Genomic DNA, 19,824 nt, shown 5'->3' with positions numbered 1-19,824 from the left:
TGTGTGTGTGTGTGTGTGTGTGTGTGTGTGTGTGTGGTGTTTTTTTTTTGTTTTTTTTTTTTTGCGTCTCTGGGGAGCGGGAGATTGGACCTAGGCAACAAAACAGGAATGGAATAACAAAAGATTTGTGTTCTCTGAAGGAGACTTGTGAAGTCTAATTCCAACTTGCTGAGGGAAAGTGTTTAGAAAAGAAAAAGCAATAGGCTTCAACCAGATGACATGAGTTGCAGTATCTGCTCTGCCATGTAGTCGTTTGTGTGACCCTCATTTGTAAAATGGAAATACCATTTACACCCTTCTGGGTTGTTGTGAGGGTTGGAATAGATTGTGTGCATGACAGTGCTTTGTATATGCAGACAGAAGGAAAAAGGGAGCTGCTATTGGCTTAACTTATTTGACCTTTATTTTCATCATCGTCAGCCACTATTTGATGTCAATCTACTGTGCAGTGAGCAAACATTAAAATTAGGAAGCCAGGGGTATGGGAACCACTGATTAGCATCATATGCCACACGTGCTTCCATCCAAAGCACATGAGCAGAATGATATTAAGTCACAAGCCTATCAGAAACAGACCAGCTTTCTGCCTCCCTTTCTATGAATACCATGTCCCATGAACCCTGTATTCATGTGGAGTTTTAAGTACATGCTTGGAAGTTATGAGGAGACAGCCTGGTATGTTTGGGAAAGAAAATAATGGTTAGGTGCATGGCAGGTTTGGCTCTGCCATTTGGGCAAATGACTTAACCTCTCTGAACCTCAGTTTCTGTTTCTGTGAAGTGGGAATGGTAACACCTACCTTCTTCGGATTGTTGTGAGGATTAAATGAGAAGATGAATGTAATGCCCTTGAGCACACAGCATGGTACACCACAAATGCTCAACCAACAGCAGCGATGACAGTATAGGCAACTACCACTAGAAAGAATTTGAACATGTCCCAATTCGAATTTTGATTCCTAACGAAGATTTAGTGAATTTAACGTAAGTAGCAGAAAAGAAGATGAAGAGTTCCTTTCCACAGCTTTATTAAGTTTTTATATTCAGCTGGCTGTTGTCAAAAGTGACTTGATCATTCAAGAGATATAGGGACATTTGGCTTCTGGTTTGTGTGGGAGCTTTTCTTTCCCCATGAGCTCAACAGTCAGTCCCCAGATCTAGAGATGGAGAGCTTGGCACAAGGTCAGAATGAAACATCACCAGTCAATCCTGCTCAACAGGTAACTCTTGCAACAATCCTTAAGGAAAGGAGTACAGGGTCTCTTCATGTTTCTATGGTAAAGTCCATAGCTGCTGCTTCATGGAATAAGCAAACAAAGCCCATGTTTTGTGACGGGGTGGCAACACTTCCAGACTTGGTTCCTGCACATTCTGATGTGTAAATTCCATGATAGGGCAAAAGCATGCCACTCCACACTAATGCTGCCCTCTCACTAAATTAAACCTCGGAAAAATAAGATGTGGCTTGGCTTTAAAACTCAGCGAACTATCTTTATGGTACAGTTGGTTTCCACAGCTGTAAACAGAAAGATCTATGGTTTCTGCCTACCCAGGATAGTCTTGTCTCTAGACAATTTCTTGTTGATGCAAATGTTCTGGAACTAAATAGTGGTGATGGTGGCACAACACTGTGAATGTACTAAATGTCACTGATTTGTATGTATTTAATATGAATTAAATGTTAAAATGGTGAATTGTATTTATGTATATTTTACCATAATAAAAATATGCGTTGGAAGATGCATTTTTTGTGACCCTGAGTTGTAACTGTATTTTTCTTTGTGATATGTGTATACCACCTACCACATAGTAAGCCCTGATGTTTGAATGCATATATGTACATCCGCTTTTCGCAAGTCTCTGGTCTGAGTATTCCACTCTGTAGCATTTGGGTATCACCTAGGAATGTGATTTATTGACATCCCTGCTTTGGGTGGGATTGAGAACTGTATTTACTGCATGAGCACATATATTTCTTAAAAAACTCTTTGGCTTTAGCACATATTTGCCCACTGTAGAAAATTCTCCTACCCACAGGGCAGGCTGGGAGTGGAATGTGTGTCTGCCTTCTTCAAAGGCATTGTATGGCTTTCTCAATGGATGGCAAACAGGAAAGAGAAAGGGGTTCTTAAAGAGTACAACTGAACCAGTTCCTGAGATTCTTCTTTCAGCCAGCTCAGCCTCCCATCACAGGACTCAGGACTCTCAGTTCTTCTAGACAAAGTCAATATTGTTCTTTTATAAAGCAAAGATTATGAAAGGTGTCAGGTCTTTAAAACCTACACAAGCACAAAGTACAAAGGAGAAAGGGGTAGCTGGGAAAAACTCATGAAAGAGACAGTGTCTGCCGGAAGTCCTTGAGGCAGAGGATGTTGAATACCTCCAAAAGAAAGGCTTCAGTAAAAGCCAAGGAAGCTTCACACTGGTCAAGACTGGCCCTGGCAAACAGGAAAGGAGGGCCTTGAACACTGCGATGGAGGAAAATGCTCCCTGGACAATTTTTTTCCTCACTCCAGCCAGCATATTTCAGCTGCTCTTGCTATACCATATCTTTCCAGAAATACGAAGGCTTGTGAAAGATGAGCAAGCCTATGATGGCCACTATGACAAGGACCAGGGAGAACAGAACCATGAGGAAGACATAGGTGGAGTGGGAGAGAGGTGTGGACAATGGTTGCTCAGCTGGGATCATGTTGGTCAGGTTCAGCATGTAGCCCAAAGTCCAGCCGGCGTCGCTGCCCTGGATCTGCAAACAGTGGGGAAAGTCTGTTGTTTGTGGTTGGAGGCGTTAGAGGAGTTATCACCTAGGGCTTAGAATTATTGGATCATGCATTGGAAGAATTCAAACAATATAAATCACTGGCTGGCTCATGCCCGTAATCTCAGCACTTTGGGAGGCCAAGGAGAGAGGATCACTTGAGGCCATGAGTTTGAGACTAGCCTGGGGAACATAGACCCTGTCTCTCCAGAAAATGAAATTAGCTGGGCACGGTGGAACACGTCTGTAGTCTCAGCTATTTGGGAGCCTGGGTGGGGAGGATCACTTAATCCCAGGAGTTTGAGGCTTCAGTGAGCTCTGATCATACCACTTCATTCCAGCCTGGGTGACAGGGTGAGACCATGTCTCTTTAAAAAAATGTATATACACACATGCATCATGACTACCTCATGTGTCAGTCTTAAATTTGACATAGGTATAATCTTTCAAACAAAATAAACTGCTGGAATTAAAGGAAGTCTGGAATATGATAACAAGGAAAAGATTTAAGTTTGAATTAGCAAGATCAGCACTGACAAGAGTGTAAGGACACTGTTATCCTCAGGCCTCCTACAGCGCTCTGTCTCAATGCTTTGTTTTGCTTGAAATCACCATATTTAATACAGGGGGTAAAATGTTTTCCTCACTAGTGAGCATGGGCTTAAAAAGGTAGAGAGAGACACACTGCTCTGGGTATTTTTGGTCAAGCATGAGTCGCTCAGCTGAGTTCTCTATTCCTGGATACCTGCAGGTGGCGCTATGGTAAAGCACAGCATTGAAGTTGCTTCTTCCAGACTCATGCTAAGCCTGGCTTCTAAACAATGGTCTCATCATTCACAGCCACTCAGTCCCCTTCTTCACACTGAGCTTTCAGATTGGTCAACCTTGAAGTAATAACCAACAAGGATGATGAAACCATGATCATACTTTCCCAGCTTATGGAAGGGGCCTTTCAGAGGGCTGCTGAAGTCAGCACACAGTCATTGTAGCTGCTGAAATGCTGTTACTTTAATATATCTCATTTTGTGTTTTGTTTTGTAAGGAATTAGTCACTGTTATGTGGGAAGGTGCAACTGCAAATGCAAGTAGCTGTCCTTAGAGAGGTTGCCCACAGCGGGCCAACAGACCCAGGAGGGCTTGACACAGAATGCCAGGGTTCAAAGCAGAATGGTAGAACAGAACATCAGGCCAAAGCTACACCAGGCTGACTTCCCCCTCTTTCAAGCCCCAAACTGCTTCAGTCACTACCACCGAACCCCAACCTCCCCCCAGCCCAACAGGCCCCCAAATTACCTTGCCAATGAAATGGATGTGCTCCCAGGAATCAGCTGTGAAATGATAGCCTTGCAGAAGGAGGGAGAGAATGTAGGTACCAGAAAAGCAGTATTCACTCAGGTACTTCTCCTTTACTCCAGCGTAAGATGTTTTTATCTAGAAGTGAAGTGAAGGAGAAATCATACTCGTACAACAGGCATCTCTCTGTGGCCCTCTTTTTCTCTAGTAGACCTGATGAAGAGAGGGGAACGCCCCAGCTCCGGTGCACCTGAAGGTTGGCCTCTTCCAGACGGCTTTGGGGGTGGTGCTGCACTCCGTCAGTGCGAGCAGGGTTTTATAGTTTAGGATCTCTTAAGGAAGCTTTTCCTGCACAGGTTTCTGTGAGATAATAATAGGTTCTCCAGGAAAAAAGTAGTTCCTGTGGTCTAGTAGGTTCCGAAACACTAAATTTCAGCACTTCTGTTCATCCCCTAAACTTTGTTTAATCTGAGTTTTCTGTATGCTGTTGACCAGAGCCTTTGGCCCAGAGCCTCTGTGAGCATCTTAACAGTGTCATTAAAAGCCTTACCACTCACTTTAGTCCCTGGACTGGCAGCATCAGCATCACTTGGGAGCTGGTTAGTCCTCACCCTAGAACTACCAATTCAGAATCTGCATTCCAAAATGATTCCCAGATGATTCATGTGCACAGTAAAGTTTGAGAAACACAGCTCTGGAACACAGTTTAGGCAGCATTTTGCTGAGGACTGCTAGCACTGCCAACATCTCACCTTCTATCTTCTGTCTTAATGTCTTTTTTTGCATCTGAGTCATGCAAAGTGGTTGTTTCCTTGAGTCCTTCCTATGTTTACTCATCCTATTCCCTACTAAAAATATTAAGAGTTGCTTGCCATCCCTTGCCCTTACCTAGCCTAGCTGTTGTGAATATACACCCAGATGCCCACAGCCTCCTCTGCAATTCTCCTGCCCTCAATTTGAGGACAACAGGCCAGGACCTCTCTAGTTCAGCCTGGACTTCTGTCTGCTGCTCCATCCATCCCTCAGCCCTTCAGATAGGCATTGCCTCCTGGACACCCTTGGCAGAGAGAGAACATTTGTTATGGATGCATCATGTACCATCTGGACCTATGCCAGATGTTTTATATGTAGTATCTCCTGGATGCCTAAACCACACCCCTATTTTCCCAGATTTCTCTCCCTTCCGTGAGTCATCCCATCTGCAAATCCTAACTCCTGCCTGGGGTCTGTTTCTCACTTGGTTCCTGCCTGTCCCCAGTTTCTGAAAGGATAAGTCCATAACTAGACTGCCTTGTCTTGCTCTGATGAAATCCTCAGAATGACCCAGCTTGGAGCTTGTCTTTTCAGCACAGTTCTGGAAATTACCCTTTGATTGATTCCTCTTCATGTGACATCCTCTTGAGACCTTGGTGTGGACATCAGTTGACATTGCCTGTCCAGGTCCCTACCCCTTCCTTTCAGTCACTGCATTCTGCTTTCCCTTTGTGAAAAGACCTCCTCCCCTATCGAAGTAGTCTTGGGCCTGTCAATTGAAGGATACCTATGGGATACAAAATCCCAAGAATCTTCTTAGGTCCAACTTGAAAGTGCTGAGCCCCTGTAGGTCCTTAAAGGCTGGCCTATACCTTGTGTGGGGTGGGGCGGGGGAGGGGGGGGCAGCTGGGAGATGCCATTTTGGCCTAATTTCCCTGAATTCTTTAACACTTCTATTCCCCTCCTCCTTCTGGAAAGCTGTACATTGGCTATGCAGTCTGGCCTCCTGAAGGTTGTGACAGTAGCCAAAAATATAGAAGCCAAAAAGGCATCCACCTTCTTCATCAATCCAGAATTGATCATGCTCATGCCTGTAGGTGGATTCATTACTCTGTGCTCTCCAAATTGGGAGAGGAAGTCTACTTTCCTCTCTCCTTTCTCTCCCACCTTCCCCTCTCTCTTCTCTCCTTTCTATTCCCAGGGCAGTGGAACATGACGAGGTTCTCTTCCCTTCATGGATATCCTCTTTCCGGCCTCCACATAAAGGGGCATTGACGGATCTTCAAGAATGGGATGCCTTTCCCTAGAAAGGCTGAATATTCACAAGGCTGAATGTGAGGATCCAGAGTACACTGAGATATAACTGGTCATCAGTACACATAGAATCTGATCACGTTGCTCACTTGGACTGACCAGATCTTGGATGCCCAGATTTTCAGAGTAGAAAAGTGGCTGCGTTCCGGCTGCTGAAAGATTCTACTCGCCCTCTAATGAAGCTGCCAGAAGACAACCATGGAGTCTCCCTTCCACTCACTCGCCCAGTCTCTCCACTTCAGAGACCCAATGACTTCAGGCACCTGAAGTGTCAGCAAGTATGGTTTGCATTTTATTTTCCTTGCCAAAGCAGGGAAAGGCAGCATGATAGATATGCATAAAGCACAGAAAGCAAATGTCCACTACTGTCAACACACAGTACATGCTTAAACATTGCTATTATCTCTCTACCAAAGGTGTTTAGAAGGAACATTCCCAAACACAAGCCATACTGGAGTAGCAGTCCTTCCCCACGATGAAGTTAGGAGGGAAAGCGTCACCTCCTAACAATGTACTTGACAAAACTATGTTTTCTATCTGGGTGAATGATGCAGCTTGGGAAAGTGAACCCTGGGTCATAACATCCACCTCAATGCTATAGGCTCTGAGTGAGGACAGGGGTCTAACTCTGCAACCCCTTCCCCAAATGCTTCAGGAATTCTCCCAAATGCGGGCCCTTCTTAGCTTCCTTGCAGGGCCTCTGAACAATTCCCCACATGACTTACCTGAGCAGACCTACAGGTCTAGATATAAGCATTCCCAGCCTAACATAATCTTATGAAGTAAAAAATGAGATGTGGATAAGAGAGGAAACCTGACAAAACTTTTTTTTTTTTTTTGAGATGGAGTCTCGCTCTGTCGCCCAGGCTCGAGTGCAGTGGCGCAATCTCGGCTCACTGCAAGCTCTGCCTCCCGGGTCCACACCATTCTCCTGCCTCAGCCTCCTGAGTAGTTGGGACTACAGGCACCCGCCACCACGCCCAGCTAATTTTTTTTGTATTTTTAGTAGACACGGGGTTTCACCGTGTTAGCCAGGATGAGAACTTTTAATCTAAACCAGAAGTAATTTTTTTTCAAAGAGCAGCCTAAATCTGCTTCCTCAGCAGCCATATGTAGGCCTGGTCTCAAATTGCCTCCACTCCAACATGCTTATCTTCCTCCACAGATTACCACCAGATGCAAAAAACCACCGCTAACCTTTTTGTAAAGTGCTGAGACATTTGAGCAACTCTTGATGAAGGCCCTGACCACATTTCTTTCATGTTCTAGACAAAATACCTGGAGAGAATGGCAAGCTTCCCAGCTCTTGCTCAGCCTCTCTTCCCCCTTGTCAGTGCAGACAAGGATAAGCATCTATTTTTAATTGATAGTATTTCTTAAGAATGAAAACACCATTCACTTTTGCAACTGTCAACTTAAAAAGAGCTGCTGTTCTGAGCTATGTCTTTTATAATCAGAGTGGATTCCATACCTCTCATCCCTTGATTTTCATCTTGTGGCACTGGATGTTGAATGGCTCAGTGCCTCTGGTAAGAAAAAAATTGTGCTTCAAGCTTATGAATAAGTAGGAGATATCTTGGACCTGGGAAATGGAGAGGATTTTACCACAATCGTGTATGTGGCAGACTCTGCAAATTGCCTGCTTTCTTGCTAACAGAACTCTGATTTGGGGATTGGTGGAGGGGAGTGGGCCACAATGTGCCCAGCTCAAGGAAGTGGCTCATGATAGGTCTAAGCTTAAGCTGGTCACAAAATTCTGCACCTGGTTTTCCTAGTCAATGCTGGCCATTGAGATATAAGGGGAAGACTGCTGAGTCTGGGATAGCTTTTGCTTTCCTGTAAAAATGAACAGATGTATCTGGTTCTACCCCTTTTCTGAACTTTCTGAACAAGGCTGTGATGCCTGAAGCCACAGCCACCATCTTGTGTCCATGAAGAAATAGGCACAACAGCAGAGCTGAAGAAGCAATGGCTGAGACAGAGCAGAGCTGCTGACCCCATGCCAACGGCTGCCTACTGTCAGACTTTGTATTAGGTGAGAAAAAAAATAAGATCTTATTTAAGCCACTGAATGTCAAGTTAACAAGGAATGCCAATACATTCATTCCTGAGTCCACCACCTGGTCTTCTCTAACACATTTGCTGGATCTTGGTCAAACCAGCAGGAGTTTCAGAGCAGACTCACATCCTCTGCATCAGCGAGGGCACAGGGCACTCATGCTGTTAGAGTTGCTGTGCCTAGTCACTTACCTCCTCCCAAGGCTGAGAGCAGAACTTTTTCATCATCTCAGTCACCTTTTCCTGAGAGACTTTCTCTGATGTCAAGTTTAAAAAATTCATCACAAAGTAAAAAGCTGAAAATGCCTACAAGAGAAAATTGCAGTTTTAGGCTGTGTTCCACACAGAGGGATGCCAACTTGCTCTCCTAAAGGCCGCATCCCTTGTGCAGGTGCCTGGAAAGCTCTGCTGAGTAAATTAACACACAAAGTGATACTGCAGGCCCAAGAGCTGTTTCCTTCCTGGAAGAGGAGCCCCTTTGCTGCTGACACACATTTCTAAGCCACCTGGCAGTTACTTTTCTCCATAATTGTCATAGGAGAGTCAGGGAGAAAGAAAAATGGGGAAAGAGAATAAGAAAAGAGAGAGGAGTTGCAAAAATCCCGTTTAAAAATACTGTGTACTACCTATGGATGTTTACTAAATATATAAAACTAGAAAATTCTATACAACACTATTGAGTTATCTCTGAGTAGCAAAATTGGTTTTTTCCCCTTGTGCTTATGTTTTGCCTATTTTCTATAATGAATATGTACTGCTTTCCTTTAAAAATCCATCTTTATTCAACAAATATTCATTACAGGTCTACTATGGGCTAGGTACTATTTTAGACACAACTGAATTTTTTAAAAATCATTATCATCATCAAACATGAGAACTATAAAAAAGTTAAAAGTTAAAATCAGTAAAACAAAAAAAAAATTCTATTAAAATGACCTCTAAATTCTACTACTTAGTGACAACTGCTATTAAATATAGTACATAGGCTTCTAGCATTTTTCTCATTCTATGATACATATGTAACTTTTATTATACTTCATACCACCCTATAACTGCCTTTTTTACTCTTTTAATAGAGCATGGATTTAAAGGGGAGAAAATGATTGAGCAGAGCTTGCTGGATGAGGCAATTCAAACCCCAACTCTAGTGCTTTTCTTCTTTCCTACCCAAAAGGGTGCCGGTTTTTAGGGGAAATCATGTTGGATATTAAAGGAGCACATCATTTGTTCATTCAGCAAACACACTGAGCTCTGTTTACTAGGCACTGTGCTGAGTCATAGTTTACTGGGATTATTTGAGGGGAGCATAGAGTTTTCTCTGTGGCAAACACGGTTAGATTGGGGATTATAATTTGGCTTCTGTAAAATTACTTAACTAGAAGTGAATGTAGAAAGAAAATGTGATTCCCAAAGTGGAATTCGCATAGGCAAAGAAACAGAGTTTTGGTAGGCAAAGAAACAGGAGGTAGCAGAGATCCCACTGGGGGCTCACTGTGACTCGGAGATGAGGAAAAATATCCTCCACCACCAAAGAAATTTCCTGCTGCAAACAGGCCATATGCCTCAGTTCCAGCTGAAATAAGTTGCATTTTTCAATATTCTCAGACATATATATCTAATAAAATAAGTGTGAGCATATTAGCCCTTTTTAATACATTTTCTTTTTTTTTTTTTTTTTTTGGCTTTTTTTCTTCCACTTTCAGTCCCAACAGGAGTTCATACTAACAACTTAATATGAAACCTTCCATTTTTCCCATGCTCCTATAATCATATACAAACACATACATATAAAGGGTTTGTTTTAAAAATGAAATTTTAAACAGATTCTTCATCTTGCTTTTCTTAACAATCCTTTATAGAAATCCTTCCAAGTCAGCTGGGGCCACTCTAATGGCCACGTAAGAGTCTATGGTGTAGATGTATCTTAATTCATTCAGTAACTCCCTACTGGTAATTCTCCTGATTACCAGCAATTTCTCCTATGAGCAATGGTATAAATACCTCTCTATACATTTAGCCTCTGAACTGGTATGCTCATTCCTCTAGGAAGTCGAGCTCCCCAGAAACTGGAGAGCCTCCATATGCCCTGAACTCAGGAATTCCAGCACTTTAATTATCATTGTATGCCAGGTGCAGAAAAAGATCTTGGTATGGTCCTATTTCAGCTCTCTTAACCCAAGCCACTATCATCTCGTGTGGACACTGCAATGGCCTCTTAATTAGTCTCCATGTTAGTTTTCTGGTTCTAGTCCAACCCATCCTACAAACAGCAGTCACAGGAATCTTTTAAAAACAAATCTGATCATATCACTCCCCTGCTTAAAACCTTTGGTGGCTCCTAATTATACTTAGAAAAAACTCAAATCCTACAAGGTCTCTGAAAACCAGGCATATTCTGGCCCTGCCCCCATGCCCACCATACCCAGCCACCCTGGCTTTCAATCCCTGCCAAGCCTTTCCTCCCCTAAAGCCTGTACACTTGCTATTCCCTCTGCTGGAATTCCATGGACTTCCACATCCCCTCCTCAGAGGGGTTTCTAGGACCCTCTGTTATGTCCTTTCACAGGACTGTCTCTTTCTTCCCAGCAGTTCCTTTTGATTTGCAGCAGTCTGATTTTGATCAGCAGCAGTCTGATTTGCCTTTGCTTGTGTTTCTGGTCTCATGTCTGCCTGCCTTTGAGAATGCCAGCTCTGTGATGGCAGGCACGGAATCTCCCTCGTTCTTGGTTGAATCTGCCCCCACTAACATGGCACTTGGCATATGTGAGTGCTCTATAAATAAGCGGCAGAAAACTGCTCTCTCTCTAATTCCTAAGGCACAACAATCTCTGTTAACTGACAGACTGTGTATGTTTGGATTCGCATAGCTAATACCTGGAAAAGTTCTTCCTGTTAACTACAAGTATTTCTCATTTTTCCTCTAGTGAACTGATGGTGGAGCGAGAGGGAGAGGAGACCTTTTAGTTTTTACTTTAATCTTTTTGTACAGTTTGATTTTTTTATAATGAGCATGTAATAGAGCAATAATAAATATTTCCTTAAATTGTTACATTTCAAAAGACTTTCTGAAATCAGTCCTAGAGCTTATTCTATTAGCAAAAGTCTCAATGAGTTAAGCATCTAGAAATTCTCTTGCTTTTGCTAAGTGGTGACATTTGCTTTATAAAATAAGTACAAATTATAAAAAACAGATGAACAAACAAAAAATTTCTATGAGGTAGATTTAGCAACATATTGAGCCTTCAGTAGGATACACAGCGATCAAGTCAGCAGGGCCTCCTGGTCCATGCCACCTCCAACTCCCCAAGGCACTATATGCTATAGGCTCTTGAAAAATTTCCCATGACCTTCAGAAGCCTCCCTCTGGCATCTCAGAATCTTGCTCTTATTTATTTCTCAACATTTGAAGTTTCCCTATTCATTTATTTTCCTTCAAAATAGAAATATCTTTAAAATGCTGGCTTATTCAAAAGAAACACGTTTATTATATAGAGTTTAAATACAAGTTAAAAATGGAAGTCTCGGCTGGGCGCGGTGGCTCATGCCTGTAATCCCAGCACTTTGGGAGGCCAAGATGGGCGGATCATGAGGTCAGGAGATCAAGACCATCCTGGTTAACACGGTGAAACCGTCTCTACTAAAAATACAAAAAAAATTAGCCGGGCGTGGTGGTGGGCGCCTGTAGTCCCAGATACTTGGGAGGCTGAAGAGGAGAATGATGTGAACCCAGGAGGCGGAGCTTGCAGTGAGCCGAGATCACGCCACTGCACTCCAGCCTGGGTGACACAGTGAGACTCTGTCTCAAACCATAAAAAAAAAAAAAAGGAAGTCTGTCCTTAATCTAACCATCCTCTAGAGATGTACACTTTTTAACGATTTACTGTTTAATATCTACAGCAAATTGATATGTAATATAAAATAGTGAATATATATTTATATAATTATATATGTGTATATGTACATATATAACCTAAATACGATGATACTAGACATAATTTTTTATAATACCACTTTGTTTTACTTAATACATCATGTTTCCTTGCTGCAAATGCCATGATTTCATTTCTTTTTATGGCTGAGTAGTATTCCATAGTGTGTGTGTATATATATATATGTGTATATATATGTATACATATGTGTGTGTGTGTATATATATACACCACATTTTCTTTGTCCACTCATTGATTGATGGGCATTTGGACTGGTTCCATATTTTTGCAATTGCAAATCGTGTTGCTGTGAACATGTGTGTGCAAGTGTCTTTTTCATACAATGACTTCTTTTCCTCTGGGTAGATATCCAGTAGTGGGATTGCTGGATCAAATGGTAGTTCTACTTTTGGTTTCTTAAGGAGCCTCTATACTGTTTTCCATAGTGGTTGTACTGGTTTACATTCCCACCAGCAGTGTAAAAGTGTTCCCTTTACACCACATCCATGGCAACATCTATTATTTTTTAATTTTTAAATTATGGCCATTCTTGCAGCAGAGTAAGGTAGTATCTCACTGTGATTTTAATTTGCATTTCCCTGATAATTAGTGAGATTGAGCATTTTTTCATGTTTGTTGGCCATTTGTATATCTTCTTTTAAGAATGGTCTAGATCATCAGAGTGAACAGGCAACCTACAGAATGGGAGAAAAATTTTGCAAGCTATCCATCTGACAAAGGTCTAATATCCAGAATCTATAAGGAACTTAAACAAATTTACAAGAAAAAAAAACAACCCCATCAAAAGGTGGGCAAAGGATATGAACAGACATTTCTCAAAAGAAAACATTTATGCAGCTAACAAACATATGAAAAAAAGCTCATCATCACTGGTCATTAGAGAAATGCAAATGAAAACCACAATGAGATACCATCTCCCACCAGTTAGAATGGCAATTATTAAAAAGTCAGGAAACAGATACCGGTGAGGCTGTGGAGAAATAGGAAGGCTTTTACACTGTTGGTGGGAGTGTAAACTAGTTCAACCATTGTGGAAGACAATGTGGCGATTTCTCAAGGATTTAGAACCAGAAATACCATTTGACCCAGCAATCCTGTTACTGGGTATACATCCAAAGGATTATAAATCATTCTACTATGAAGACATATGCATAAGTATGTTATTGCAGCACTATTTACAATAGCAAAGACTTAGAACCAATCCAAATGCCCATCAATGATAGACTGGATAAAGAAAATGTGGCACATATACATCATGAAATACTATGCAGCCATAAAAAAAGAATGAGTTCATGTCCTTTGCAGGGACATGGATGAAGCTGGAAGTCATCATTCTCAGCAAACTAACACAGAACAGAAAACCAAATACTGCGTGTTCTCACTCATAAGTAGGAGTTGAACAATGAGAACACATGGACACAAGGAGGGGAACATCACACACTGGGGCCTGTCAGGGGGTTAGGGGCTAGGGGAAGGAGAGCATTAGAACAAATTCCTAATGCATGTGGAGTGTAAAACCTAGATGACAGGTTGATGGGTGCAGCAAACCACCATGACACATGTATACCTATGTAACAAACCTGCATGTTCTGCACATGTACCCCAGAACTTAAAATAAAAAGTAAAAATTAAAAAAAGAACAGTTTAGAATGCTTCCATTTTTAATCCCGAGAATTATACTGAGGAACAAAAACTATCTTCTTTTAATACCCCAGGATGATACATTGCTCAAAATCAGATGGTTCAAGGTCACGTCACCAAGTTCCTGTGACCAAGGTAGATGACTTTTTTAAAAAGTCTTTAGGAATCATCCTGATCCTGTTTTTAGGGTAAAGTTTTAGGGATTCAATCCCATAGGTGTTCTTTTGCCAGAATGGACCCAAAGCCAACTCTTGAGGGAAATACTGACTCAGCTCTAGGAATTCCTGAGTTTGCCTTTAGATGTCAATGAGATGCTGCACCACTGAAGTCAAAATCTGTGGTGAGCTCCTTAATGTCCATACTAGAAGTCACCCTTACTTGATAATCCTTACTTGATTGGTATCTATAACCCAGGGGTACGTATTAGGTTCGTGCAAAAGGAATCATGGTTTTTGCATTGTTGGAATTTGCCCTTTGATGCTGGAGTACATTCTTAAATAAACGTGGTTATGTTATACATCATTTTAATGGGCATCTCTTTCTTTATGCCTTTTTGCTGATGAGTTATTATTTCCTTTCATTTTATGTTTATTTTAGATTATGGAAATAATGTTAGGCAAAAAGCAAATCTGAGCGATTTTCTTAGTCGAGTTCAAAATGAGTTGTAAAGTAGCAGAGAAAACTCACAACATCAACAATGCATTTGGCCCAGGAACTGCTAACAAATGTACAGTGCAGTGGTGGTTCAAGAAGTTTTGCAAAGAAGACAAGAGCCTTGAAGATGAGGCACATAGAGGTCGGTCATCGGAAGTTGACAATGACCAACTGGGAGCAATCATCGAAGCTGATCCTCTTACAACTACATGAGAAGTTTCTGAAGAACTCAACATTGACCATTCTACAGTTGTTCAGCATTTGAAGCAAATTGGAAAGGTGAAAAAGCTTGATGAATGGGTGCCTCATGAGCTGACCAAAATTTTTTTTAAATCGTCATTTTGAAGTGTCATCTCTTATTCTGTGCAACAACAAACCATTTCTCAATCAGATTGTGACATACAATGAAAAGTGTATTTTATACGACAACTGGTGACAACCAGCTCAGTGGTTGGACCGAGAAGATACTCCAAAGTACATCCCAAAGCCAAACTTGTACCAAAAAAAGGGTCATGGTCACTGTTTGGTGGTCTGCTGCCAGTGTGATCCACTACACCTTTCTGAATCCCGGCAAAACCATTACATCTGAGAAGTATGCTCAGCAAATCAATGACATGCAACGAAAACTGCAACACACCTGCAGCCAGCAGCGGTCAACAGAAAGAGCGCAATTCTTCTCCACGACAATGCCCTACCACACATCGCACAACCAATGCCTCAAAAGTTGAACAGATTGAGCTATGAAGTTTTGCCTCATCTGCCACATTCACCTGATCGCTGTCCAACGGACTACCACTTCTTCAAGCATCTCGACAACTTTTTGCAAGGAAAACACTTCCGCAACCAGCAGGATGTGCAGAAAATGCTTTCCAAGAGTTCATCAAATACTGAAGCACAGATTTTTATGCTACAGGAATAAATAAACTTATTTCTCATTGGCAAAAATGTGTTGATTGTAATGGTTCCCATTACGATTAATAAAGATGTGTTTCAGCCTAGTTATAATGATTTAAAATTCACGGTCTGAAACCACAATTACTTTTGCACCAACATAAATATAAATATACACACACATTTATGTATGCATATGTAAACAAATATGTTTTTAATGTTCGTTAATTCCAGTTTCCTATTGAACTTGTTTATTCTCTTTCTTATTTATATAAACAGCACAATGTGGTCTTTAAACATAATTTCTAAATTACCTCATAAGTAATTCCCTACAGGCGTTCCCTCTTTCTTGTTAGTGTTTCTAATTTGTCCACAACATTGGATTCTGTTTAGCAACCAAGGCTACAGGGTAGCCAGACTGACTAAAGCATTGAGAATTTTTAATACTATATTTACCGACTAAGACTCAGATCATCAGTGCTGAATGCAACTGTGGCAAAAATTCTCTCCCCAACAAATTCTCTGTGGCTTGAGAACACCCAGGCTAACTAGTTCTGGAAATAATGGGAATGAAACTGGATATCTGTGTTGCACATAGTTACTCTTCAAGAGGCAGGACTCAATAATAAGAACTCCCTGCAGGAAGGACAGCATAGAATGAAGACTGCTAGGATAAAGACCTAACTTTTTTAAGGGCGGTGCTGGGGTATGCCAGCTTTTTGCTATTTAAAGTGGTGTGCTGGAGCTGACTCTTTCTCATGCACCCACAAGAGCTGATTCTTAAAATTTCCAGATTTTTGTGAGCCAGTTGATATGCTGATAGCTTGAAATAGGCTGTGGTAGAACTGCTTACACCATGGAAACTGGTAAGTGCTACAAATCAGCTCCCCATTCCCCGAGAGTTGGTTGTTAGACATTTCCCAGACCATCACTGCTTGTCTGGCTCACAACTATAAACGAGGTAGATATTTCTGTCCCTGTTTTACAGATGAGGAAACAGACAAAAAGACTTTAAGTTTTAGGGGTATATTACAGAAGACATAAAACAAAACAAAACAAAAAACACCAAAAATCTGAAGCAGAAGGGAACTGCCAATGCAGAAATAGGGACAGGACAGTCCTGACCCTGAGGGCTGTATCCAGAGGAGAAAGATCCTACTTAGAGGTAGGCAATGAGATAGTCTCAGGAACTGCCAAACTGAGGTTCAGAAGGCTGGGAGAACAATCTCAATGAGGAACTAAGGGATCAAACAGAAAAGCCTCCAGGGGGAGTTCAAGACTCCTCCACCCTTTTCCAGCCCCTACCTCTCCCTGCTTTGGTTGGATGAATCACATTCAAAGGCAAGAAATTCCAGTCCCCTGAGGAGGAAAGGTTTGCTCAAGCTTGAAGGCAGGAATTGGGCCATGTTTCCCAGGAAGTGAAACTTTCTGAGAAGTTACAAACTCAAGACACAAGAGTATGTTCACTGACTTTAGATTTACATCCTTGCAGTGACTGGAATGAAAAAGTCCCTTGGCCAAGGTGACACCCTCCTTCCTCTTCAAGGAGTTCAATCTAAGGCAAGGGCCCTGGCCCAAAAACAGTCCTAGGTGAGCAGCCAGTGCCAGCTCAGCCACAGGGCATTCAAGTGAGGTTCAGTTTCTTCTGAATTTGGGTTTGCAGCCAACTAATAACCAAATATTACTCTGCCAGTCATTGTCTTGCCATGTATTTACCTCAGGAACCTTGAGGGGAGGGGAGGCTGTGGTTTGGACCATAGTTAAGGTAAGCCTGGATCTATGGCATTACCTATTGTTTTCTCAGAGACCAAGAAAATGAAGAACTCATACAGTTCATAAGAAGCCAGAAGCAGAATCAGATCTGATTAGGACAGTGCCTATGTTCTCTTCATAGAGCTTTGTCTTGGGCCAGACCAGGTGACCTTGGGAGAAACTCTCTTGCTGGGGTCCTGGAGGGGAGGAGCTGAACCTCCCTTCCCACATGCTGATCTGTTTTCTTAAAAGAGAGAAAGCATGAAAGCAGGCAAAAGCCTTGTTTCTCTGAATATCTTGAATGAATAAATGAGATAATATACATAGAGTGCTTAGTCAATAATTGGCATTTGACAGATGGTAGCTAATTTTTCAATATGCTACTAAACTATGATTATAATAATGCTTAGCCTCTGGGACCAAAATATGAAATTTGAAGACTGAGTCGATTAAGAGGCATCTCTTCTGCCTCTGCTCAAATATTTTATCTTATTCTGGCGTTATTAAGAAAATAAGGAATTTGGAGCTAGGATTCAAATAATCCCCCAACTCTTCAAAACATAATGACAATGATGTTATCTTCAATGTTTCTTTGGGATTTCCTGAGTTTCTACTTCCTAAATGTCTTTATAGAGGAAAGCCCTCAGCCGTGTCATCTAACTGCTGCTCCTCCTCCTGACATTTGAGAAGCCACCTATGGCACACTGTTTAACAGGTGCATACCCCATAGCTAGCCCCCTTCTTCCTTGCTTATGAAGTCCTGATTTTACCCAAGTAGAGGAAAGCAATATGCTCAAAAAAGACTCTTCAAGTGATAAACAATAATTAGTCTAAACTAACCATATTGATCCATTTCTCTTTAGCACAGATTGGTTTAGAGTATATATTTCACCAAGTTCTGGCCAGCAGGATCTGAAAAGATGTCAGTCGGCACTTCTGCAAAATGTGTGTGCAAGAGATGTGTGCAAGGCAAACCTTAAACGTCTCTCCTGCTTTTGCTTTGCATGTGAAAGAAAATATGATGCTTGGATGTCTGATTCCAAAATGGTGGCATGGAAGCAAGCTGGCTTCATGCTCCCCAACCACAGAAAACCAGAAACAAACGTACAGCACTGAGATGATCACCAGCAATATCCCAGAAATCAAATATGAAGATGAGACAGTTCCCAGGGCCACAAACAAGTGAAAAAACTCCAAGCAGATGGGAAGAGAATCAAACTTTCACAGGCATGTCACCTCTCCTCCCATTCTGCCTGGCACCAAGCTTGTGAAAAATTTCCCCCAAACTCACAATTTCTACACTGGAAAAAGTGAGATCAAGGTGGACAATCAGCTTCCCCACCATCCTGGGTTCCCTAGCAGGAAACCTGTCCTTGTCTTAACCCGCAGTAAGCATCGTGACATCCTGAAGAGAGAAACATCCCTGGGGACAGGCAGAGACAAGGGAGAGGCAGATTTAGCATCCCCAGCTCTGGGAACTCTGCTATGTCACTTGGCCAAAGGAGATGGCAAATCAGAGTGGCTGTTCTGTGGCTGTAGGAGGTCTGTCCCACAAGGTCTCCTGGGCACAACCCCCTAGTCAGTTTTCCCACACTGCTGGGGCTAACCTCTTTGGGACCTCCCCCATTCCGGAAAGGCAGTACTCCTATTGTTGACTAGAATGGAGATGAACCTGGGCTTAAGGTGCTGCCTAGAGCCAAAAAGGAAGCAGTGACCTAGTGATATGGTGCTTGGAGCAGTAACATACCTTAATACAAAAAGATCACAAAGATAGTGGAAAAAGCTGATCCCAAGTTCTGACATAGTTGAGCTGAAAAACCAACCCCTAATCATCTACTTCAAGACATTATGTAAGAAAACAATACATCCTATTATTTAAATCCTTTGTAGGCACATATTCTATAACTTGTAAACAAGACATCCTATACCTCATCATTTCACAAACTTACCCCAAAATCCCCCTGGAGTGGTGGCAAGAAAATCCCATTGAAGGCACACTGGGAGTAAGGGCAGTAACTGGTGTTGAAGAGCTCCAGGACGCTTTGATGGCATTGTTGATAGTTTCCAATACCCTGGATTTCAAACTGCTGGAATGGAAGAGTCATCTCAAATCTCTTGGTGCAGGGGGTCTTGTAAAGGTCACTTACGTTCACTACCTTCTTATATCCGGGATGAAAGCATGGGTCCCTGAGAATTTCGTTACTTGCAACCTGAATGGAAAAATCACTTGAAAGCATCATGTGTGAATGCTTTGGATACAAAAGGCACAGTCTGACTTAATCAATATGTAGGCACTGTACAACATCCCACCACTTGTTATTGGCATCAACATGGCCTGCCCTGCCTTTTTCACCCTTAGGAATAAATGTGACAAATGGATTTGTGTAACAGGCGCCAGAAGTGGTATCAGATATAAATGTATTTGACTATTCAAAGAATGCTGAGATAGTTAAAACTGGGCCCAGAAATGCCATTAGTTTGAAATGTCCCTGAGTGCTTAGTCCTAATCATCTAGGTCAGGAGCAGATTCACAAGGAAACTCTCAAGGTTGTCAAAAATTTGGGCCTGGGGGTAGTTCTCCAGGAGCCTACATAATGACAGGGATGTCATTATGGACCAACCCTCCCTCCAAGGAGAGAATCAGAAGCTCCCAGATACTTTTACATCATTTAAGCCAATAGTATGAAAATTTTTTTAATTAGTTTTTAAAAATTCTTTATTTTTAAAATTCTTTTCTTCAAGCACCATCAAATCTACCTAA

The 19,824-nt window shown here is 41.9% G+C and overlaps 1 protein-coding gene across 6 annotated transcripts in view; it reads right to left on the bottom strand.

Annotated features, from left to right (window-relative positions):
- Window positions 1-1,005: 1,005 nt before the first annotated feature.
- Window positions 1,006-19,824, bottom strand: part of ENTPD1 (ectonucleoside triphosphate diphosphohydrolase 1) — a 174,626-nt gene continuing 155,807 nt past the window's right edge. For all 6 annotated transcript variants that reach the window (XM_011999954.1, XM_011999944.1, XM_011999962.1 and 3 more), the window contains 4 exons: window positions 19,013-19,273; window positions 8,368-8,481; window positions 4,051-4,188; window positions 1,006-2,745 (listed from right to left, as the gene is read on the bottom strand). In XM_011999954.1, the coding sequence (XP_011855344.1) occupies window positions 2,539-2,745; window positions 4,051-4,188; window positions 8,368-8,481; window positions 19,013-19,273 (720 nt within the window). In that variant the 3' untranslated portion in view covers window positions 1,006-2,538. The remainder of the gene's footprint in view (window positions 2,746-4,050; window positions 4,189-8,367; window positions 8,482-19,012; window positions 19,274-19,824) is intronic.

Source organism: Mandrillus leucophaeus, unplaced genomic scaffold (assembly GCF_000951045.1).
Source record: "Mandrillus leucophaeus isolate KB7577 unplaced genomic scaffold, Mleu.le_1.0 Scaffold117, whole genome shotgun sequence".
Lineage (NCBI taxonomy): Eukaryota > Metazoa > Chordata > Mammalia > Primates > Cercopithecidae > Mandrillus > Mandrillus leucophaeus.
The sequence above is the reverse complement of the archived record's forward strand: the minus strand, read 5'-3'. Positions and strand labels throughout refer to the sequence as shown.